We start from the raw sequence: 25,433 nt of genomic DNA on the forward strand, positions 1-25,433 counted from the left end.
TGGCAGGGGTAGAGTTAACTTCCTAATGGCTGCTTCAGGGCTGTGTTTTGGATTTGTACTGAACAGAGGGTTGATAATAGAGAGATGTTTTTGTTACTGCTGAGCAGGGCTTGCTCAGAGCTAAGGTCTGTTCTGCTTTTGGCATTGCCACACTGGGGAGGAGAGTGGGGGATGCTCAGGAGGTCAGGAGGAGACTCAGCCAGGACAGGTGACCCAAACTGACCAAAGGGACATTCCAGACCCTGCGACATCATGCTTAGAATGCAAGTGGGTCTGCTTGGATTGTGCATGGCTTTTGCTTTCCCTATTAAACTGTCTTTATCTCAGCCCACAAGTTTCCTGGCATTTATCCTTCCGATTCTCTCCCTGATCCCACTGGTGCAGGAACGAGCAAGTGGCTGCCTGGGGCTTGGCAGCTGGCTGGGCTTAAACTATGACAACGAGCAAAGAAAGACTAGTGGATGATGCAGTGGTTGGTGGCTGTCTTGGGCAGAGAGACCATGAAATATTAGAGTTTTCAGTACTGGGTGGAGTAAGGAGGGGCACCAGCAGAACTTCCACCTTGGACTTCCATCTTGCAGACTTTGGCCTGTTTAAGACATGGATTGACAGAGTCTCTTTGGAGTCAGTCCTGAAGGACAAAGGAGTCCAGGAAGGCTGGATGTGCTTTAAAAAGGAATTATTAAATATTCAGGATCAGGCTGTCCCCTTGTCTAGAAAAACAAGTCATCAGGAAAAGACTGGTTAAAGAGAACTTGGGAGAAAAAAGAGAATCTATCATCTCTGGAAGGAGGGTCAAATAACTTGGGAGGACTGTAAGGATGTTGCAAGATCATATAGGGAGAAGATTAGAGGAGTCAAAGTCCTACTAGAACCTGATTTGGCCACAGCAGTTAAAGACAGCAAAAAAGGCTTGTATAAACACAGTGATAGCAAAAAGAGGGTGACAGAGTGTCTTCAGCATTTGTGGAATGCAGAGGGCAGTGTAGTGAGTGACAGAGCGTGAGGAAAAGGCAGAGGTATTTAATGCCTTCTTTGCCCTGGTCTTAGTTTCTTTCCCACTTGTCCTTGGGATACCCAGTTTGAGAAATTACCAGAGCTGGAAATTGGTGATAGGCAGATGAGTGAAGCCCCCATAATGCAGGAGGAAATGGTTAGTGACCTGCCGTGCCAATTAGACACTCACAAGTGTATGGGCGCTGGTGAGATCCACCCAGAGTGATGAGGGAACTGGTAAAACATCTTGCCAAGCCACTCTTAATCATCTACCAACAGTCCTGGTTACTGTAAAAGTTCCAGAAGAATGGAAATCAACAAATGTAGTGCCTGTCTGCAAGAACAGCTGGAAGGATGATTCTGCAGGGCTGTAGTTACCTCAGTTCAGGGCAAGGCTGTGGAAGAGATGCATGAAGCCCATTACATGGCACATGCAGGGCAACTAGGAGATCAAGCCCAGCAAACATGGATTTACAAAAGGCAGGTCCTGCTTGACCAACCTGATCTCCTTCTATGACAAAGCAACCTGCTTAGTAGATGAGGGGAAGGCTGTGGTTGTTGTCTGTCTGAACTTGAGTAAATGCATTTGACCCCATCTCCCACAGGATCCTCCTAGGAAAACTGCTTGTGGCTTGGATGAGTGGACTCTTTGGTGGGTAAAAAAACTACCAGGACGGTCAGGCCCAGAGAGTGGTTGTGAATGGAACTAAATCAAGTTGGTGGCCTGTCACCAATGGTGCTCCCCAGGGCTCTTTTTGTTGTGTTTAACATCTTTATCAATTTCTGGGTGTTGCAATTGAGTGTCTCCTCAGTCAGTTTGCAGATGGCACCAAGCTGGGTGGGAGTGCTGATCTGCTGGAGGGCAGGAAGGCTCTGCAGAGGGATCTGGGCAGGCTGGACCATGGGCCCAGGCCAGTGGTGTGAGGTTCAACAAGGCCCAGTGCTGGGTCCTGCCCTTGGGTCACAGCAAGCCCAGGCAGTGCCACAAGCTGGGGCAGAGTGGCTGCAAAGCTGCCACAGGAAAAGGCCCTGGGGGTGCTGGTGACAGCAGCTGAAAATGAGCCAGCAGTGCCCAGGTGGCCAAGAAGGCCAATGGCATCCTGGCCTGTGCCAGCAATGGTGTGGCCAGCAGGAGCAGGGCAGGGATTGTTCCCCTGTATTGGGCACTGGTGAGGCCACACCTCAAATCCTGCGCTCAGTTTTGGGCCCCTCACTTTAAAACAGACACTGAATTCCTGGAACATGTCCAGAGAATGGCAACATAGCTTGTGAAAGCTTTAGGACATTAACAGAGGAACATCTGTGAGAGTTGGGTTTATTTAGTCTTGAGGAGGCTCAGGGTAGACCTTAATGCTCTCAACAACTGCCTGAAGGGAGGCTGCAGTGAGGTAAGGGTTGATCTCCTGCTGTGCTTGCAGTGAGAAGACAAGAGGAAATGACCTTAAGCTGAGACAGGGGAGATTCAGGTACTAGAGATTTTTTTTCACTGTTAGGGTGGTCAGAGATTGGAACAGTTTGCCCACAGGGGTGGTAGAGTGACTGTCCCTGGAGGTGTTCAAGAGGCATCTGGGTCTGGTGATGTGGTTTGGTGGTCTCTGGGTGACAAGGGTAGTGCTGAGCAGACAGTTGGAATGGGTGACCGTGAAGGTCTGTTCCAACCTTGCCAATTTCCCGACTCTTTAGCTGCAGCGGGTCACTGGTGTAGTTGTAGTCTTGTACTACGCAATGCAGGCACCGATACTGTACTATACTAAGTTTTTGGTCTTCATTTGAAATTAAAGAATAGGCAATGACTGGACCGTAATTTATGGCTGAACATCCTGAGAAAAACAAGCTTTAGGGTGCAACTCTTCTGCCTTTACCACAGTTTTGTGTGAAATACCTGTTTTAATTTTGGTATCCAATAGTTATTTGATATGTTCTAGCATCTACTACTTGGTGGGTCCTCCACATTAAAATAAAATTCAGTATTTCTTTATATGAAATATAATATGAAATATATATGGTGCCTGCAACACATACTTGAGACACACAGAATATGTGAACAGGTAAGATTTGCCTTTCAACTATGTTTTGTGAAATTGTCAAAACATCTAACACATTACCATATTGCAGAATATTTACAGCAAAAATTGCAGAAGTAGGTTCTGCTGGTACCAAACTGACACCATTAATTCCTGGAGGCCAGAGTCTGCATGCCTCTCACTGTTAGCTGTTAACTACATAAATCTGTAATGGGAAATTACTGTGAACATTGAAATGAATAAGTACATTACAGTCTCTATTTACTGGGAGTATGACAGCAACTAAGTTGAACCGACACTTCCTAGGTGATCCTGCCTTGGCAGGGTGGGCTGGATTAGATGATCTTCAGAGGTTCCTTCCAACCCTAGCAGTTCTGTAATTCTGTGATTCAAAATACTTGGGGTTTTTGCCATCTGAGACACACTTGTTACCTAGTTCTGTTGTTGTTAAATAAAAAAAAAAAGTGGTCTTATTTCAAAAGTGTAAGTGCAGTAATTTTTTTCTCAAAATCAACTATACAACAGTCCAAAACAGCTATACAAGAACTGAAGCCATTCAGGTATGTTTGTAACAAGAAAACAAATTTATTGATTTTAAAAGACAAGACACAATTTTGTTTTGAAAAACACAAGAAAGCTAGCCTGAGTTCAAGTCTGAAATATTCAGAAAAATCCTACTGTCTTTAGTATGTTCCAGTCATTTTTTTATACAACACACTAAAAGTTAATATATATTTTTATAATTATAAAAGGTCCCCAGTTATTGTACAGTACACAATACAAATTGCCAACAAACTATTATTTAGCTCCTGCCAGTTTTGAGAGGACATTATATACTAAAAGATTTAGCATTTGTCACAAAAATCACATCAGGAAATACGTATTTACAAAATCAAATACATTATACAAAAAAAACCATCACGTTATTCTGTAAAGATGTCTTCTTTAAATAATTAAAAAGTATATTCAACTGTAGCCCAAAAACTGGAAAAGAACATTACATTATCTCACACATACAATCTACAAAAAGTTGCTTACCTCATTTACATAATATATTCAGTCAACTGGAAAATAAGAATTTGAATATGTCCTAGTGTTATGATGTTTCTGTGCTGTGGGACTGGATAATGTAATCTGCCACTTACTAAGTGAAATTTAAATGATGGCACTTAAAAAAAATACAGTATAAAATAAATGCAACAAGGGAAGTTTCCTAGAAGGTAAGAAAGCCCTGAGTGATGATAAAATTACTGATTGGTAGCTCTAGAATTAACCTAATTAAAGTTTACCACCTCAGGCACAATTTTCTAAGTTTTTGAAAGGCACTCGAAGTTTCTTTAACAGCCTCATTGGTTATTAACTGTAAATCCAAATTTTCAGTGGGTATGAGTGGAAATGGGCAACTTGCTTTGGTACAAAAGTGATATTTTCCCAACATATTTTAAGTTGCTTAACTGGGTTACTTTAAAATGGGTATTTAATGTTTAAATACAAGGCAGTCACTTTAATATTGTATGGAAGGAAACTTTACTTGGGAAACCCATTAAATATTCTTTGTGTAAAAAACTTTTGCTGGCATCAGTGAGTCAAAAAGAATTGAACTGAGTTCCTGTTAAAACCCAATCCATTCAAGGTTGCTCCTCTGAAGTCTAAATTCCTCCTAAAAAGACATTTATTATTTCAGAGTAAAATTAATCTAGAACTGAAAATTCCTGTAAGATGTTTGCACCATAACCAGAAAGTGCTTAAGAACATACAAAGAACATCTTCCTGAATTAGTGTTAAGTGAGGCTCATTTGATGCCCATAGGCTTTTTCTGGGCCTTGTTTTCTACAGTGAATTTCAGCCTTAATGAGCAATCTCCAAGAATAATTCTTACCAAATATTTAACTACTCAGGGCTTCCAATCCCAAAATTCAATTTGTTTTTTTTTCAACAGGAAAAGGAGAAGAAAATCAGAATAAAACAAGAGTTAAAATGATAGTTTTCAAACTAAGGCATATTTTACTCTAAACAAACACTAGGCAGTCACTTTGTAAGTGGCTTTTACTGTTTCTTAGTTAAACTGGTAAATTAAACTCAGGTCTACTGGCACATAAAATCACTAGCAGCAATGATCAAGGCATGCAAACTCAGAAGCATTTACAGTAAATTATGAATAAAAAAAGTTGTTAAATTAAAACCCTTTGAGTATTGCATTTATGTTAATTAATTATGCATTAATTTGCATTAACTGACTAAAAATGTTTACAACTTACTTGCACTATACTACTGACGTAATTCCCTTAAATAACTTTAAATGATACCCTTTTTCTTTGCCCTCAGCTAGACTTAAATAAGCTGCTTTAGTGTTTGCTGACTGATATTGCAAGGAACCAGTAGAAAATGTACTGTATTCTCACTTAGTAAGGTGGCATCAGTATCTCTAAGTTAAAAGAATCTTTACTTGCTGCTACACGTGTTCCCTTGTTCCTGTAAGCACTAATTTGAAGAACAAAGGGGCTTTTAAAATTATTTGCTCGTGCAATTTCTAGTTGCTTTTAAAATTCTGACATTCAAGAAGGGCCATCCAAACTGTACCCTTGTATGTGAAATTTAATAAAATACCTTCATCTTCTAGCTAGTCATTATTGCAGTGACTGAGTTTTAAAAGGAATATTAACATAATTGTGCACTTTTTGTTCCTGTTTCTCACAAACACTGCCAAAAATTTCAATGCAAACACCTCAAATATTCTGCAAAATTTATTATTACTAAACCTTCTTTTAATCCTAAAGATTTCTCTTTTACAGTACTGGAGTATTCCAATACTAATCTATCTCAGGAAATTTTCAAAATAGCTGAATATATTTTCTGAACCTTTATCTTCTAAAGGAATCTTAAAGTAGACAACTTCCTATCTGTAGAATCATGTTTGATTTTCTTTGTATATATATATGCAGTTATGAAAACCAGGGAGCTGAAGTACTGTTCTATATTACACAGTACATATAAATGGCAATGAATATTTTGCCTACATCTACTGAGGCCCCTATTAATAAAAAACATCCCCATATTGTATGCAAGTATTTACTTTAGACATAAGTAAAAAAAGATTTACAACACTATAAGCTATTTCAAAGTATATGCTCAGTGAACTAGTTAAATTATCTAAAAATCTTTGTTCCCATCATGTTACTTACAATGCTCAAAGGGTTAATGCAAGGCATCATATCAAATTAATTTCCTAGTACTAGAACTAAGCACTGTGTGTTTATGCTTCTATTCCAGTTTTTATTGTCACTGTTAAATCACCAAACAAATTAGCAGAGATACTAGAATTCCATGTATCAATTTGCTTTAAACTGTATACAAAGAGCATGTCCTGTTAGTGTGACAAGGGCCCAATTTTCAGAAATTCATCTTGCTCTCTCAGATTTGTACTTTGAACTCTGAAATTGTTGTTTTATACTTATATTACTAATAAATCTGGGGTTTTTGACAGTACATTTATGGCTCTCAGTGGTTGCTTTTATTTTGTAAAAGCATTCTGAATTAAATTGGATTGCAGTACATCTCTAACATGGATTTTTTTCTAAACAGTGCAGATGTCAGTTGGTGAGAATGATAAAGATATCAGATCATTTCTCCTAGGGAAACCAAGATAAAACAAAAAATGTTTCAGATATTTAAAAATACCTTGCTTTAAATTAAATTTATATATAGACCTATGCATTCCTGAATGACAGAACTTAATTTTCCTATTTTTTTGAACTAAAGGCAGTAATGCCTTTAAAATCATCATTTTATAGGCAAATAATTTAACATCTATTTTCCAAATTTTTATGGAACTTTTAAAAAATGAAGGTGCTTTGAGCATACTACAGTACAAGCAAAAAAAAAAAAAAAAAACCAAAAAAAACCTGAAAAAAAATGTTTTAAAACTGATTTACCACAAGAAAGATGAAAATGTAACAAAACACTTTAACATATGTAAAACTTTTGAAAATTGGGCCCTGTGCTTTGAAAAGGTAGTTCAACAAGACCTCTTCCCCCACACTGTCACTGTGCTATTTTGTGCTAATGGGGGAAATGCCTCTAAAATAATTATTCTGGATTCCATTTCAAGATTAGATAAAACACATAAATCATGTCAACTCTCATAATGTCTACCCTGTGGACACACACTACACCTCTCCATAGCATTGACCAGAGACGTCAGAGCTGGTGTGGCAATGCAGCCGCACGCTACACATTACAGAATACACACTGAGGTATTCGCATCTCTCTACTTCAACAAGTACTAAAACCCAGCTATTAAAGAGCAAGGGTGTGCAAAATGTTTTATCTAAGCGTTTGATTGAAATTTCAGTAAGAACAAAACAAAAGACTCCCAAATCTGTAAGTTTACAACACAGTAAGATAGTTGCTCTAAAAAACCTTGGTAAAATCTTTAGAATTTAAGAGTAAGAATACAGACTCCAGTCAGTTTTCTGAACCTGTGAAAGTTCCAATTTGTTTTGATAATTCATTGTTTTTAGAAGCTATGAAAGACACTCCATTTTTTGTATTCAGATTTTTTTCAGTTTTGTTTTTCACTTGATGACATTTAACAACTGAGCGGAGTGGAAAGCTAAACAATGAAAGATACTCAAATCCCACTATATTCAGCAATCTAGATTTGCCTTTTACAATTGTACTCTTTTCTCAGCAACAACATATTCAACATTAAACCAAGAAAGAATAAGAAAACACAAACAAACACAAAAATTAAAACAACTACTACTGTATTAAAAAAAGCTGAAAATGAAAAAAAGTTGAATTATTTCACTTTATTTTACTTGTAAACATCTTATAATGCACAATGAAGGGGAGTAAATATTTATCACAGCTTAGTTTTAGCATTTTTGGTGAAGGGTACAGATGTGCTGATTTCTAAGGAAAAATCAGGACACACTGAGTGATATATGTGACAACAAAATCTAAAATGAGATTCAGTGCATTTATGAGTTTAGAAATAATGAATATAAATGTCACTTTTACTTTTTACTGAGGCAAAAGCCATCTACTGACATTGGTAGGAATTATGCCTACACAGAATGAGCTGGATGGGTTCACAATTCTGCAGAGGAATTAAATTTTTTTTTGTGCACCAGTAATGTTAGGACATTTAGTTTATGTGCAGCTGTATTTGGAGCATATGTAAACTCTAGCAACAAACTTGTTTGCTATAAATAAACTTCCATTTTACATGCTCTTCTCCCATTTGGTATATATGACTTTAAAGTCATTTCCAGACACACTAGATAAACCAGAATAAAAGAATCCTATTTTTTTTTACACAGTCTTTCCTATAAAGTTGATCTTTTTGTGTTCTCATTCACTTTTTGGATTTTTTTTTCTTATTTAATTCTTCTACTTTAGTGTAGTAAATTCATGTGTCTGCATAATGAAATGTTTTTGAAGAAAAACTTGAGTTCTTTAATGTCAATTAATATGGTCTCTATAAACTGATATTATTTAACCATTAAAATGTAATATCTGGCTGATACACCACAAAATATAGAAATTGAAAACATGCACTGCATTATGTACCTGCTCATTTATTTCTTTTTAGTTTTTAAAATTAAAAGTAGGCAAGGGTTTAGAAAATATATAATCATGCTTGGGACTATGGTCAATCTATTTTGACATTTGAAGTTGGTATTAAAGCTAGTTTTGCTTTCCAAATTCCCAAGCAAATTTTATTTCTATTAAAGTGAAATCCAGCTAGAAACGAGAAAAAATAGGTCTATTGTCATTCTAAGAGGGATATTAAAATTATTTAATAATAAAAAAATCCTTTTATTCTTTTGAAGGCTGTGTAACCTGTCCTTACTTCTTAGGGAATTTGAAAATGACAGGCACACCTTGTTGAATTAATTTAAGAGTTAAGAATAACAGAAAGTACTAAGTCTTAGCTTCAGTTCTGTTTAAGGCACCATGTAATAGCCGAGGTACAATGATCCCTGATGTACATTCTTAAATGGCAATGGTCCATCTAGCCACCTATTCAAATTCTACACAATTGGGAATAGGTACAAGTGAGGTGTGCCAGTTACACTGCCTTGTCTAATTTTTGTAAAAATTTAAATCCACTTTAACAACAAGGAAATGTTTTTGAAAGGAAAATGATGCAGGTTGCTACATTCCTTGCATTCTATAAATCATCTTTTCTAAGAGCAGCAGATTGAACCACTAGTAGGAAAAGACCTGGAATAGAAGAAAGTCATCCAAATGGAATGTTTTCCTGTATGTCCAGTTCAGCATAAGTAGCACATACACATAAAATTAACAATAATCAAGTCACTTATTTTTTAGCTTCAGTTTCTAACAACTACAGTGCCACTGAACAATCAAAAGCATCAGTTCAGTGGCCTCACCTATAGAATCAGTAGTCTTCAAAACAGAGGAACTGGTATGCAAATAATATCTGAAACTGTTGATTTTAAATGAAGCTTGCATTGTTTACATCATGTTCAGATAATTAGGTACATTTATGCCATACAGATTACCACATTCTGATACAATTCTGTCTTTAAACAGCTTCTTCCCCACAGGAAGAAACGAGGAGATCTTCTCAACCCTCCAGCATTATTACAAAAAATCCCCCTGAATACTCACAATTTTATCAAAATAGTGTCTTCTCGTAGTACGATGAAAAGCACCTTTTATAACAAATTTGATACATCTGCTGTCAAATAAGTATGCCTCCAGTGTAAATCAAAGAAAACAGTTCTTTTGATATTTCACAGAAGTGCATCTAATTAAAAACCTATCTATATGAAATCAGCATAATAACTAATAATTAACATTAAAATATTTTTAAAACGATGAAAAAAAATTAAATTATTATAAGAGGACAAAACATTAACATTAAACTTTGCAAAAATCTTCCTTGCATTTGATACAAAGAAACCTCTTCATATTGAGTGGCCAAAGTAAAATGATTTAGTTTACAAAAATTTGTTTCTAAACAGACCTGGCAAAATACATACACCCATTCCATTCAACAACTCCAACAAAATAATGATCAGAACAGTTATATTTGACAACAGTCAACCTTCGGACTTATTCTCTTTTTTTTTTTCTTTTTCATATTAAACCTAAACAGCTAATGCAATGGGGCGTGTGTTGGAGGCCAGAGGAAGTTTCACATTAGACTGCAGTATATGTATTTCCAGTAGCACTGCATTGTCTGATAGTCTGAGTAGTTGCAACAATGTGCTCATTATGAATTGGGTTCAGGAGGTTCTGCTGTACTCCACTCTCAAGCACTGGCTGCATGCAGCCCACCTGGAATGCCTGGTTTAGCTCTGTTTTCTCCCTCTTAGCTTGTGGCTCTCCACTTTCTTCCAGCTCTTCATCTATTTCACTTTCAACTTCGCTGCCCTCATCTGCACAAACAAACCAGCATGTAACTACCACAAAGGAGAAGTTTCTAATACAAGGCTCTTTATTTTGTACGTAATAGTTGAAATACAGGGGAGCAATCTGATAAAGCATAAACTGAAAATTAAAATTTTAATGGAAAAGAAGTCAACTGTTATCTCAAATAGATAAACAGATTCAGGTTTCATCACTTGAGCTACACACTTTTAATGTGAAAAAAAAGCCTGGAATCTCAAAAGGTCTAACAAATAATGTTAACTTCATATTGGAAAATGTCTCATTTCCTAAACACGATGAACAAGAGTTGTTACTTTTAGGTATAGATAGGGAAACTGAGGCGAGGAGAGTTGTGGTCACTTGACCCCAAATTTTGACAAACATTCTTATATTCACTAGTTGAGTTCTGAGGTCAAATCACCCCAAATCACTCAAGTAGTCAGTATAAGAATGCATGTCAAAATAGAGCAGGAAGAGAATTTAAGGAACTAATTTTTCCCTGACTACTTGCATACAATTCTGCTTCTTGACTTAGCAAAACATTCACTACACTTAAATATCCATAAGCTTATTCTTGTCTTTCTTTCCACAGCTGTTACCCTCCTGCATCCTATTAGATATAACAAAATTTGCATAAAAATTTGAGTATTTCTTTGTGACAATACTAAACATCTTCAAAATATTCTTACTGTAAAACAAACCTATGATATTCCAGTCATTATTACATGTGGCACATTACAGGCACAGCTATTGTATTATATCAATGTATCCATACAGCATATACATGCACTTTATAGGATGATACAGCTCTAAATTCTGTTTGACTTGTGTTTTTAAAACATAAGGATTTATTTTGCTCAGAGACGCATTAGCTCTGAACAGAATTATACCCTGGAGATACTGAAATGCTTACCTTTATCCATATTTCCAGGGGACACAGCATTTAAATCACCAAACTGCAAAATAAACAATTAAAAAATGGACACAGTCTTAAGCAAATGGGGACATAGAATATCTATGATGTAGGAAATCTGTGCTTCGCTGGTTTGATGCATTCATTCAAATGCATGATCTTAGCTGCAGCCATAGCCATAGCAGAACAATTTCTCATTCCATTTCAGTCTTGTGCTTATTAAGACAATTATCACTAAGTAAACCCTCAAAAATTAGAATGGAGAAATACAACCTTTTTAAAGATTGCCTTCTCAGGGCCTTTGTTGTTTGAAGTGAGCTATTTCTATGTCTTATAAGGCCATAAATTATAGTGGATATTCATTCTGAACTGCCAATATTATAACAAAAAACTCTCTTTAAAATTTCCCAGGCATCATTTTAATTGTGCTTGAGCAAAATGAAGTATGTCACAGTGTTGTTAATCTACCTGGAAGGCAGATGAAAGGCACTGCTGAGAAAGGGTTTATAACCTGTTAACTGATTTACATCAAAATCCAGAGCTTTTAAAAGAAGCTGCATGTGAGTTAGAAACCTTCTTCCCTTTCCTTCCTCCATTTCTCTTGTGTGAAATTTGGAAGAGTAAAATGCCACCAGTGGATATCAAATGAAAAGCACATTGTTTACATAGATACATTTCTAGCCATAAATGATGATACTAGTCTTTTCCAGAAGAATTTTGCCAACACCTGTGTCCAAGGGTAGGACAGGAGAGGAAGGGAGAAGTACGAGAAGGCTTTTCTCAGCTGCAACCAGTTTATACTGTTTTACAGTGCTTGTTGGACTTCCTCATTTTATTTCAGCCATTGAATACACAGAAACATAAGAAGACATGCATTTCATGTATTACTTCTATTCTGCCCCTCACCTCCAAAAATTTTGCAATACTTACTCCCTCATAGTATTTCCATATTCAGTCTCATAAACTTTTTAGAGGCCCTATGCTACATTTATGTCTTTATCATGTAAAGTCTGCTGAGACAAGAAAAATGTAGTAACTGCATACTTGTGTAGTACTTTCTGCAAATATAAGACAAGAAATGTAAGAGCATCTATACTGATGGTGGGTCTTTCTACTAAGCAGAAAAATTATTTAATTTTTCTGAAACATGTCATGACACATGATATAAAATAATTTGACAAAGCAATCTGAGACACCTTCCAACTTCTCTTGAAAGTATATTACCTCTTTATAATATTTAATAAGCCTATCAATATATCTTGTGGGAAAAATGACAACTCAACTAGCAAAATTACCTGCAATTTATAGGTAACACAGAACATGATAGAGTGACTTGCAAGTGTAAAAATGTAACAAATCCTTCCTATTAATGATTTAGCATATTTTCAAATATATCAATTTTCCAGCACCTTTGAAACATTATTATTTTGGGACAGTTCATGCTTTCCTTACTGTCTCACTCAAAATAAAATGCCAGATGAACTACTGAAAAGAAGAGGGATAAGAGAAACTTTGCCTTGCAAATGCCATAGCTGAGTATAAAAAAATAGTTGTGCTTTGAGACTCTAGATCTTCTTTAATAAGCCAATAGTCTTTGAAACAACTGTATGAAAATCCAATGTGTTGCAAACGTCTCTGTCTGCACTGGTATGTGGACAGGTCTGTACAAGCCAAAATTCTGCATGTAAACCAGACTTCTTATGTCAAAGAGGGTATACATTTTGTGTGGGAATTATGTGTGCAAATGCATGTAAACAGATCCACAGAAGTAACATTTTCCTATTACTATGCCCTTTTTTATTTTCACATAAAATATTCAGATCTCAAAAAGTGGAAAATGGCTGCAGGTTGATCAACGTTTTTTAAACTACGCATATGAATCTGTGTGCAGATTCATAAAAGAGTAAGTTCATTTAGAAATAACTGATTTTAAGAATTCAACGTTATTTTAATACTCCTACAATGAACCAGTTAAACAAGTTTGAAACCACTGTAAATATTTGTAACTCAGTCTATTGTAATACTGCAGAACATCCAATCATTCTACATACATGCCTAAAAATGTGCAAAAACACTTTCTCCAATCATCACTAAATCTATCAATCTAGTCTCTTACATATTATCTTACCTCTCCCATAACTGCAATAGGTGTCTCTCCTGTTGCCTGAGCAACACGATGCTCTACTAAGTAAAACATGTATTCATCGTAAAGCAAGCGGATCAGATGAAAAGAGCCAAAGCTAGCAGCACTGCGCAAGGTTAAATCCCGAATCACCATTGAGCTATTTGAAAATAAAAAATATATATATGTTTATGTATTGTATGTCACAGCCATTTTAACATTTACCCATGTAGACAGACATTTCACCTCAAAATCAATATTCTCAAAAGTAACATTATCCTCAAATGTCTGATTTAATGGGATGACCAGGAAAGGGCAATCATTTGCTTCTCTCCTTTCTCAGAACGTACTGTTGAACACCACATAGGAAATAACCAGACTGGTTTGGTTTTGGTATTGACCTATGCATAACTACCACTAATTGAACAAGTGTAAAACTTAACTTGAAAGAAACTTTGTTGAAAACATAAACAACTAAAATGGCAAGAAAACGATTTGTTTTTAAAGAAACTGTTGCTTAAATAATATCTGTTGTGTCAGTCTTTCTATGGCAATGCTTTTAATTGCCAGAATTTAAAAAGTTTTGAAACTTAAAAAAATATAGACTTATTGTGTGTTCATATTATGTCTTCATATCTTCAGCAAGAAGTCGCTACAGTCAGCTTCAAAGAACAAGGTTTACTCTGATAACTGTTTCAATAAGCAGCTAACATGAAATGCTTGTCTTAATGTTCTTTTCATATATTAAAAACAGCTTTTGCCTTTCTTATCTAATAAACATTGATGCCACAATGTTTTAGTAAGTAATACTAAAAACAGTGACTTAATAACTGCGTAGTTTTTTAACCAAAACAATTCATAGTATGTTTCTAACTTTGGACAAAATTACACCTGCATTCATTTTCAGATGGCCTTTGAAATAATAAACTAGGGCCATTTAGGTCCCTGTTCATTTGCTGATAGCCCTGAGTTCAAGGTTAATAACAGAAGTCCTCTAAAAAAAACCTCATGTTTTTCATGATGTATCAAACCACTGGTTAATATTAGATTTATCAACTTCATTACAATGCACAATTTAGCAATTAATAGAATAGTTAGAATGTTTTAAAATCTATTAAATGCTACCTGTAGAAAGACCATTTTAACAGAAATTGCCGTGCTGCTTTAGGAAAGCTGGGTCTTCCTTCATACGGTTTCAATGCTTGCATCATTACATTATCAAGCCAGGCAGCCCACTGCTCCAGAGTGCTCTGCTGTTGAAGAGTCATCTTGAAATCTGTTTCGAGTCTCTGAACCATGTTGTCATCACACTGGCACACCCAGGAAGCCTGCTCCTGTTATAGTACATGGCAGCTCTTGAATTGATAATACATAAGCCAAAGCACACAAGGTAATTGTATCTCAAAGGTTAAGCTGTTCAATGGATGAAAGAGACTGGACTCACTTACTAGACAGACTAAGATTTTTTTTTTATTTTAAATCTATTGTAATTTTGTTGAAAGCAAATAGGTGGGAAAAGTATAGCATGAAAGATCAGACATCAAATAAAGAAATTAGAACAAACAATGTAAACAAAAAAGTTTCCTGTCTCCCACATTCATTTGTGAAAAAAGGCTTCCAATTTTGTAATTTTTCTGTTGAAATACTTATATCTTGTAATTTTTTTCTGGGCAGGACAAGCAAGAAGAAGAGTCAAATGTAGGGGACTAAAGTAATAAAAAAAGTAGAGAGAAATCAAGTGCAACATTCCTTTTGTTCTGAAGAAGTTAAGTTTAAAGACAAATCCTGTTATATGGTCTTATAAAAGAAACTTTGTATGCAAACAAGGATTGTTTGCTGACTCTACACAGTAATAGATTACATATCACTTAAAGACAACATAAGCTGCATACAAGTGGAGAAACACACTATGCAGCAATCAGCAATTTAGTCAGTGTTACCAAGTTTAAATAAAGTTAACTGTTAAATTCAGAAAATGAGAAAAAAATGACAGCTCACTAACTGCAAGCCATTTCCATTTAAACTTTAGTCGTCATGAGCCAAGTTAATATCTCATTCACAGACTCTTTATCCATGTCAACATATTACTGTACTTAATATAATGTATCTTTGGTCAAGAACTCTTGACTAGATTTCTGTTAAGTGTGTTAACAAGTACATTAAAACACTGTTTTACAACTAAGAGAAACAGAGAACTACCAAGAATCCGAAACCTTTCACTTTGCTGGCCGAAAGGACAAAACTATTTTTCCTCAGACAAGCAAAAACATCTGGAAAAATTAGGCTTAGTAAAAACATGAATTTATACTCTATAGGTTCCAACCATACTAATCTAATCCATTATTCAGGAGATCTTGTAAATTTAGGCAGAAGCACGTAGAAAAAAAATACTAATGTATGGAGTTTTAATACTAAGTATGGAGACAGTCTCTACTGAAAATGCTATGCATTTAATAACTTTAGAGACATTCAGAAGATACGCTACTGAGTTCTAATCCTAAAATATAATTTTTGCTATTAGCGAGACACGATTCATAGTACCCATTCTAAGAAGGTATTTGCTCTACATTTGCATAGAAGTTGGAAGAATATGTGCATTTCAAGAGAGCAAATTGAAACAAGTAATGGTTCTGAGCTCTGACTTTCCTAAAGCATAAGCTGTCACATTTGGACTGAGTCACAATGCATATGAATGAGCAAAATATTAGCACTTGTCTTTCTTGATCGAATGATGCCTGACAATAATGTTCAAAATCATAGAAGAAATCAAAATTAAAAAACCCCTGCTATTCAAAACTAAATTTTACCTGAACATTGGCAAAATCAACACGGTTGAGATCATTGAGCATTTGGTTGATTTGAGAAGTATTTTGAAGCACAGCACGAGCTGCTTGAGCCAGGTGATTAAGAGATGTGTATCTTCGCAGAGTCTGGGCAAAGGCACTTACAGCGGCAACCTATGAAGAAATTTATTATTTTTAAATATTGTGCGCCAAAGATTAATTCTACAGATTGAGTCTTGACTTTCATTTTAATAGTGTGTATTAATGGGTCCTCATATTTTAATTATACCATGTAGCAGATCAAATAATATTACTTCCTCTGCCATTACTTGATGCTTGATGCTAAACATGAAATTTAGCATTGATGTTAAAATGCTTCTCCTTTTAGATGCTACTGCCCACTTGGTTTGCCACTGCAAGAATAGTTGTTTAAGTTTCATCTACCTTGGTTTGTATCATCCTCTGTGGAATATTGTTCATGGCATTTGAAAGCCAACCTTCAAGGCTTTTTGCAAAATTGCGAATGGCTTGGGTCAAGGCACCTGCACATTGGAGAATAAAAACAGAATGAAAAGAAAGCAGTACACCCATCCTGAAACGCTTTGCATCCCCAGAGCTCTTTACCCAACTTTCAGGTCTGCTGCATTTATTTATTAGACAAATCTACTCTAGGTTCAAAATATCTCACTGAGATAAAGTTTACACAATAATGTGTTAATAATATAATGTAATAATTCTTTTTACTTTTGGTTTAATAAACATTCTGACTTCTTCACCAGACAATCTTCCAAAGAAATTTGTGACTTAGCAGCATTGTTGGGGGCACTCCTATACAAGAACAACACCAATTGCAGTAGTTGTAGTGGAATTTTCCATCACAAATTTTCAGCTTTCCATTTTACCTAGACACCTCTTTCAAAAAAGCAAAAGTCTGGGGAAAAATCCACTTATAGGAATATTGCAGTTTCCTCAAATAAGTCCAAATTAATCTTAAACTATGTCATACTGTTGCTTAATTGAGTTTTAAAGAATAAATTCCATTCACATGCAGTCCTTAAGGATATCATCAATAAGCAAGATATAGGAATGTGTTTCACTGACAGAAAGTGAAATTATTCAAATGACTGTGAAATCTGTGTGCATTTTTGTTTCTTTTCTATAGCATCCACAGAAATGCTGAATGGCTGACAGATTTAGAGAGATACTGAAGAAACCCCTATAGCACTCTGCATTACTAAAACCAGAAATTTTAATTTTTCAAAAGAGGAGGACAGGTAGTATTGTCCCAAGGAAGAGTATCTGGAAAAAATAAAATCGTATCTTCTGAGTGATAGAAACCCGGCTTTCCCATGCCTAAACCTTGCACATTGACATAACAGCACTACACTTGAACTGTTGCAAAAAATAGGCAAAAAAAAAAGAAAAAAAACTAAAGGTTTCTGAAGACTACTAGAGAATGAAAGCAACTACAAAAGTGAAGAGGAAAAAACCTAAGGAAGTAATATCTTTTTTTAATAATACCTTTTTAAAATAAAGCTTTCTACCAGAAATGTGAATTTACTAAAAGAGAAACTATATTTTTTGTGATATCTTTTTCACGTCTTTAAACTTGCAGTCAGAAGCAGTAAAATCTATATTGCTAATTCTTATAATTCACCACACCTTTGAATGCTTAGCTGATCACAATTTGGTCTTACAAAATATCTGTGTTAGCTGAGCCCTCTTATAGTATCAGGTTTACATGTGAAGAACAAGCTTTTTTCTTCAACCCTGTCAATCCCCTAGTTCACTTGTGTTGCTTTGTAAATTATTTCTGTGCACTTACTAATTGACTGTGTATTCATTCACATTTTCTTACCTAACAGACAAGATGGAAGTAATAATGTAAATACTGTATGAATAGTACTTGGACATTTAAGAAAAACATTACCATTTTTTCACTTTGAGTGTTCTCATGACTCTTTTTTACCCAAGTGTATTTATATATATGTTAAAATTTATTTGCAGCACTGTAATGCTGATCTCCTTTAAAAATAAGTACGGAAAAGCAGCTCAGGCCTTAAGAAAGGCCTTTAACTAGAAAGAAAAAGGAACAAATAAAAGGAATTCTAAGTTCTGAAGAAACAAAATAGCTAAAGTAGCTAATCAAGCATCAGTATTGTATAGAGCCATCATGAATTTCTAATGACCTTTGGAGATATATTAAATACAGAATTTTTCTCATATCCCTAAGTACACATGTAGCCATTACCAAAACCATAAGCACCTATATCCTTTAACTTGTAAGTTCATCTGAACCCTTTCAAAGAATCTTCGTATGATAAGCCTGGTGCAAAGGGCCTAAACCATTAAGTGTTCCTAGTCACACACTAAAGGATATGGCAGTGGCAGTTACAGAAAGTTTGATTTGCATAAGCACCTAAAAAGCTTGACTTCTGAACCAAAACCCCCCTGACTTGTACAAAACTGAGCCTTACAGTCTTTCCAGTACTTCAATATTTTGTCTGTCTGGAATTGTGTAATATGGCATGGAAATGTACTTTGCATAAATTCTCCACCTATCATGGAAATTAACTCACAATCAAATTTGTTTCAGTCCATTCTGCCATATGTGAAGATGCAAGATGTCCACTCTAAAACATAACAGGACACTAGATAATTATGTTCTTTATTCCTTACTCCAATGGACAGCATTTCACTTTCTTAGGAAATTGAATTTGCTGTTTTATACCCAGCAATTCTTCACTCATTCTGTGGGTGCAAAATATTTCAGCTGATAAATTTAATACAGAAGTTAAAAATAAAACAATTTTTTCCTCAACAGTCTTTTTTTTCTAGTCCAGTAATATGTATCAACAATAGGACTTGTCTAAAAGAAAAAATACTAAAGATCTAAACAAAAAAAGGGCTTTCTTCAAGCCCTTTTCAAATTAATATTTTTCCCTGTTTTGAGCAGCAGCTGCTGCTATCTTCCCATTTATTCAAAAAAAATCATGAACATGCCTTTAATGAAGCATTGATAGTAACAGCACCTCTACAGAGTCCAACTTTCCTACAAACTGCTATTTTCCCACAGAGAATGATTCACCCAGCTGCATTTTTGTTATATTCAACCTTAACCCATTATTTTAGTCTCTTTTAATCACTGGAAATACTTTTATTCAAAAGCGGGAGTTTAAAAAATTGTAATATTTGAACCATTTAACAGAGAAGAAGAAACTTGGATGGCCCACCATTTAAAGGAAAGGTGCTAAAAAAAAGCCATTTAGTTAGCTGGTCCTAAAGGATAAAGTAAGATAATGTGTTAGCTGCCTTCTAAAGGTAGCTCAGTGAGTGCAATTCTGAGCAGAAAAACACTGGACTGTTCACAAAAAGTCTCTTGAGATGAATTTGTCGTGGGATCAGATGAGGTATTTGAATCCAACAGTTTGATGACCATCCCCAAAACAGGAATGTCAAACACAGTAGGTATCAATTATTCAAATATGACTGTTAATTCTAGAAAGAAAGAAATAGCATGAAAAGGACACGATGCATCTAGTTATTGATATTAATTGATTTTGCCCATTTTCTTGAAATCCTGTATTGGCAATGCCCAATGCATTTTACAAAGCAAAGCAGGAAGACAGCATGTTGTCATTTAAACATCTCTCTAGAGACTGCCAGGCTTTACAGGAAAAGCAACTGAAAAGGAGAGGATCAAGTTTAATGAAAAACTGCCTGCACCACCTTTTTATTCAGAAATTAACTTGCTTTTGCAAGTGAGAGTTTTCATTCAACCTATTAAATGTTATAATTAAATTTGTGGGAGATTTTATTATTGACTAATTGTTGGTGATACACTATATTACAGTAAAATCCTACCTAATGGTATTGTCATTAGAGAAGTAAAACCTTAAATATAAACCAATGTAAAATAATTTACACAAGTAAAAGTTGTCAATAATTGCATGTATTTGCAAAAACATTTTTCCTTCATTCTGCTATATAGATGCACATATTATGCCAATTACTACCAAGAACTTACCCGTTCCTTAAACAAAAGGTAAAATGTGCATTGTAAATGGCAAACCTTCGTATTTTATACATTTCCAGTTTCAATTTTTTTGGTATTGTACATAATTTGCTAAAGCTTGATTTTATTCCACTGGCAAGCAAGAAGACAATAAAACTTTTTTGCAAGGTACTACCACCAAATATTCTTACTGAGCAGTTATTACTGCTGGACTCACTATAACAGAGGAGGTGTTCACAGCATGACAATATAGCTTTGTGACCTGCAAAACTACTTACAGCCCTAATTAAAAAAAAAATCAATCCAACTTTTTGAAGTAAATACTGTGGGTTTTTTTCATTGGAAGAAGATAATACATAGGAATTATGAGGGTTTTAGTGGCTTGCTAACATGATTTCAGTATAACATTTGGACAGTATATGTGACACAATAAATACTTCATGAAGTTCAACTACACATAAATTTGTTTTCTACCAAAGATAGCCATAAAAATACATTGCTAGAGCAATGACAGATTCTAGTAAAATTAAATTTGAAAAGAAAGCTCTACTCCTGGTAATGGTGATATGACTGGACAATCACTCACTACTTCCTGCAGGATGTATGACAGAAAAACAGTAGATTAGAATAATAAATTGGAGTAGGAATTTTTCATAGCCTTAACAGTTATTAGAATTGATTTCAGCAGTTAGGGATAAAGGACCACGTCTCCAAACATGGAATCAAAAAGACCACAGTTCTCTTCCAGACTAATCCAAGACTAATATGTGTCGTAGGCATTTCCCAGCACAACTCTTTGCACGAGAAAAGTATGGATAAATTATACAGTATTTTGTATAACTTTCAGAATTTTTTCTTAAGCTGTCCTATGAGGCACAAGTACACTTCCATCATATACATGCTTAAAGAAAAATCTTTGCAAAATGTTTCAGATGTTGAACTTACTAGGAATAGGTCTAAGGACGTCAGGAATGAGAATCTCCACCAAAGCCTGGTACATCACATGGTCACAGTTACACATCCATTTCAGAATAGACTCATTCTTGCACAGAGTAATCAGCTTTGCTTTAGGAAGTCGACTTTCTATTTCGCTCAGATTGCTGGTGTTAAAAAAATGTAGCAAATTAATACATGATAATGCATTTATGGCAACTAGGGGCATGGTTTAGCAGCTGACATGGCAGTACTAGGTTAACAGTTGAATTTGACTTTTCTGACCTAAAGTTTCTATGATTCCATGATTTACAGCAGGTAAAAACCTGGGTGTTAAAATGTACTTTTTTATACAGGTGTCACAGATATCTCAGTTGCACCCAATATAACTTATTTACACGTTGTCTCACATGGAAATGGATTTAAAAAATGCCTCCATAATTCTCCTAAAGCTCATAAATAGTGCAGACATATGAATGATGTTTCTGGCTTAGAAGTGGTGGATTGAATATTGGGAAGGGACAACTTCACTCTAGCTGTCCTTGCAAAATGGACATGGATGACACAACTGTTTCAAGACTGACCTTTGGCATACACCCAAGCTATACAAAACTGCCAGACAACATAAATTTAATTTGGAAAATAATCATAGGAGAAAAAATTACTATGTTAAAACTAGTATGATTTTTATAATTTCACATTTACACTATCATGAGACACATTAAACATAGAGAAACATTTACTGACCTTGGTTCATTAACAGGAGTGCCATCAGGTGGAGCAGAAGGAGAATAGCGCCAGAAAGTTTGCCATAATTTTTCTATCAGGCTGAATTGAAGATTAACAACCACATCCAGTATTGCCTGAAAAAATGAAAGATGAGATCATATTGTCTTTTATCCAGAATCCCTCCACTCCCAACTCCAACTAGATCTACAGCTCTTTTCCTTCATCACAAAGTGGAATCAAGGCAAACTGTATATTTCTCAAGTTAAATGGTACCTGTTTTATTATCTTTGATACCCATAAATTATCCAGCACTATAAACTGTTGTGCACAGAGACTTGCATAAGGCTTGCATGGAAGCCTCTGGGAACTAGTATGGCCTATGTTTACTATGTAAACATATCAGAGTAGTTTAGGCACAGAAAATATTTACTGCTACTGCAAATAGAAAAGTAAACCTGACACATTACTCCTTCTCATAATGCCTTCTAAGTTGGAAGCACCTTCAAAAATAATTTTAAAAGACATATTGCTAAGTATCAAATGTGGTTTAAATGTCTAAATGTTTCTTTGCTACAAGAAAAATGTTACTGATTTTAAAAATAAAATTATAATCTAACCTGATTTACACTTGCTGTTGACTAAACCAAATATCTCCATACACAATCTAAAGTCTAACATTCTGAAAAATGTACATGTAACAACATTTTATTCTCAGTATTTATTACATATTACTCTTTCCCCTGTAAAGGGGATCATTCAGAAAACCCTTTTTGCTCTCGTTTTCGTTAAGTAAAATATTGTGAGGAAAGTCACATGCCACTATCATGGCTACAATATATTGGACACTATTCTCCTGTACTGGCCTTCAGTAAAAGTCATAAAATTTTGAAAATAAATGGTTTATAGGAAATACCTCACAGTGCTCTCGATAAAGACTCTGTAGTGATTTGATGTCCTCAAAGGTAGTACCATCTGGCAGAGAAGATATTTCAACTTCTCCAAACTCTGGCAGTACTCGAGATGCATCTGTTGTCATGACAACATAATGAAAGAAGTGCCAGTTACAGTATAGTTAAAAAAAAAATCTAAGGATTATACAAAGAAATAAATTCCAAAAGGTCATTATATTCAAAGGGCAAATGATTTAATACCTGTTGTATGCCAAAATACTAAATACATTAATAATTTTTAGTAAAAAATAAATACAAAATTATACTAGAATAGATTACAACGCTATCATGTACATAGTATACATATATGGAGAACCTAACATATGCTTTTTCAGACTATTACAAAGAAAATATGTAGAGCCAGTGCAGGAGAAATTAATCCTTCAATAATTTTTTGGTTACTCAGCTGAAGAGCTTCCATGCAGCAAGGTGTGATGGGGCTTAATAAACTCAATATACATTTTTACTTGACATTTACTAGACTTTTAAGTAGAGCCAATGTGTGCTTTTACTATTTGCCACAAATGTTTCTGGGAGACAAGATGGTAAGATAAAAATACTGGACTGAAAGATACCTGGAAAAGAAGATTCAAAACATTTTAATGCTACCCTTATGCTCCAAATGGTTTTAGTAATAGCAAAATCAAGCCAAAGGATTTGGTGGCTGAAAATCCTAACCAAGTAAGCCTACACTAATAGCGCACTCTATCTGCACAGCCAAGGATTATTTTTACATAAACAATTAACTAAATTAAGATTTGTTTCTGTGACTGGAATACATGCTTAACTGGTCAACAAATCCACAATTTGGATATTTTAAAACATGACCTGAAGACCTGAGTTTTCAGTTGAAACTATTTGTCTTTTTCCACTCAAAACACTAGAACACCCTTTCAAAACAGCCAGGAGTGGCTAACCTGCATAGTAGTGCAATGCCATCCCCCTATGCCAACTTTCACGAAATAAAATGCACTGTAAAGCACATGAAGGAAACAACTTTCATAGTAGGAATTTCAATATGCACATTTAATATAATTATGCAAAGCAACTTCATATTTATGTAATATGAAGTGTACCTCACACTGTTTTTCCTTATTTTCCTTTTATACTTACATTATGCATATTAAATATTACATAAAACTTAAATTACATAAAGTGTAATTTAAGTGCCTTTTGGTTCTGTTGAGAGTAAGGATTTTACAGAGGGCATGATAACTTCAGATGTAACTATTTTACTTGTCTGGCTTGATATTCACTGTAAAAACAAAGTTCATCTTACTTATTTATATAGCAGTATAAAGCCTGCTTTTGTACCTAGAAACTGTTGATGATGTTGACTTTGGGCAATTACAGTTTGTTCAACAGATGTGCCTGTCTGTTGACCACTTCCTGTGAAGCCATCTGCAACTCCATCCACTTTCTGCATAGGCTTATACCTGCAAAATATCAAGTACAAAATTATCCTTTCTGTTTACTTCTTCATAAATGGAACACTGAGTTTGATTTTTCCATCTCAAAATAAAATTTTCAGGAAAAGTGTCAAAAGAATTTGGAGATTCTTACTTACTTTGTAAAAAACAGAAGGAAAAACACACTAAGGGAAGCCAGAGTGTTAACAATGCATTACAGAATTCACAAAGGTGATATTCCAGCAGTACTCTCAATTTCTGCTAGAATTTAGCTTAGTAACGGCATATTGTAACACCAGCAAATTTATACCAAAAAAAATCAAATCCTTCCCTTTCCACACAGATTGACATAATTTTGTAAAACAAAGGTAATGTTTCACGACTTTTAAGAAGAAACAACAATACTGTCTCATGCTAATGAAGACTTCAAAGCAAGCACTTTTTGATACTGAAGTTATGCAAATCTAAAAGCTTCATGGTTCCCAAAATAAGAAAAGGAATGAAGAAAAATGAGGCATACATTCAGTCTACAGCTTTGCTGAAGAGAACTAGAAGTATTCAACTAGATGTGTCTGAAAGAGATGCTAGAATTGGTATAACTACCTAGAAAAAAAGTATATTGACTGCAATTTACCACTAATTTAAAAGACAAAAGAACCACTAGAAATATTAATACACTGACAAAAGAGAAATATTCCCATAATCATGAAAATTACAATATTCAGTTTTTTAGTTCTCTCTTAATAAATCCTGCTAGAATTTTTCAATACATGTGGATAACAATGATAAGAACACATACTGTTATATATGAAACACTGAAGTTAAATACTAAGCCTTCTATAGCACAGTACTTTCCATGTAACAGCTACCTATTGTGCATAATGGTACCTTGCAGTTCCCACCCATCATCAACACCATTACAGATTCTTGCCACAGAGCTTAGGATTGGTGTGAATTGAGCCTGAATTGGGTGCATGTTGGTGCAGGTACATGTGTGCAAGTGCAAAACATGGGGCACAGAAGTGTGCACTAACTGCACACAGTGCCATATGTGTGATTTTGTTGCTATATAATCAAGGAACATACTGACTTAAAGTTAAGAAAATGATGCCAAACATATTTAGGTGAGGGAAATAAGGGAACTATGTAAGA

The 25,433-nt window shown here is 35.0% G+C and overlaps 1 protein-coding gene across 2 annotated transcripts in view; it reads right to left on the minus strand.

The window, feature by feature from the left end:
- Positions 1 to 3,581: 3,581 nt before the first annotated feature.
- RFX3 (regulatory factor X3) overlaps positions 3,582 to 25,433 on the minus strand; it is a 109,065-nt gene continuing 87,213 nt past the window's right edge. For both annotated transcript variants that reach the window (XM_036403115.2, XM_036403114.2), the window contains 10 exons: positions 24,187 to 24,308; positions 22,836 to 22,948; positions 21,941 to 22,056; positions 21,206 to 21,360; positions 16,690 to 16,787; positions 16,270 to 16,419; positions 14,588 to 14,796; positions 13,469 to 13,622; positions 11,341 to 11,383; positions 3,582 to 10,435 (listed from right to left, as the gene is read on the minus strand). In XM_036403115.2, coding sequence (XP_036259008.1) covers positions 10,197 to 10,435; positions 11,341 to 11,383; positions 13,469 to 13,622; positions 14,588 to 14,796; positions 16,270 to 16,419; positions 16,690 to 16,787; positions 21,206 to 21,360; positions 21,941 to 22,056; positions 22,836 to 22,948; positions 24,187 to 24,308 — 1,399 coding nt within the window. In that variant the 3' untranslated portion in view covers positions 3,582 to 10,196. The remainder of the gene's footprint in view (positions 10,436 to 11,340; positions 11,384 to 13,468; positions 13,623 to 14,587; positions 14,797 to 16,269; positions 16,420 to 16,689; positions 16,788 to 21,205; positions 21,361 to 21,940; positions 22,057 to 22,835; positions 22,949 to 24,186; positions 24,309 to 25,433) is intronic.

Source organism: Molothrus ater, chromosome Z, assembly GCF_012460135.2.
Source record: "Molothrus ater isolate BHLD 08-10-18 breed brown headed cowbird chromosome Z, BPBGC_Mater_1.1, whole genome shotgun sequence".
Classification (NCBI taxonomy): Eukaryota; Metazoa; Chordata; class Aves; order Passeriformes; family Icteridae; genus Molothrus; species Molothrus ater.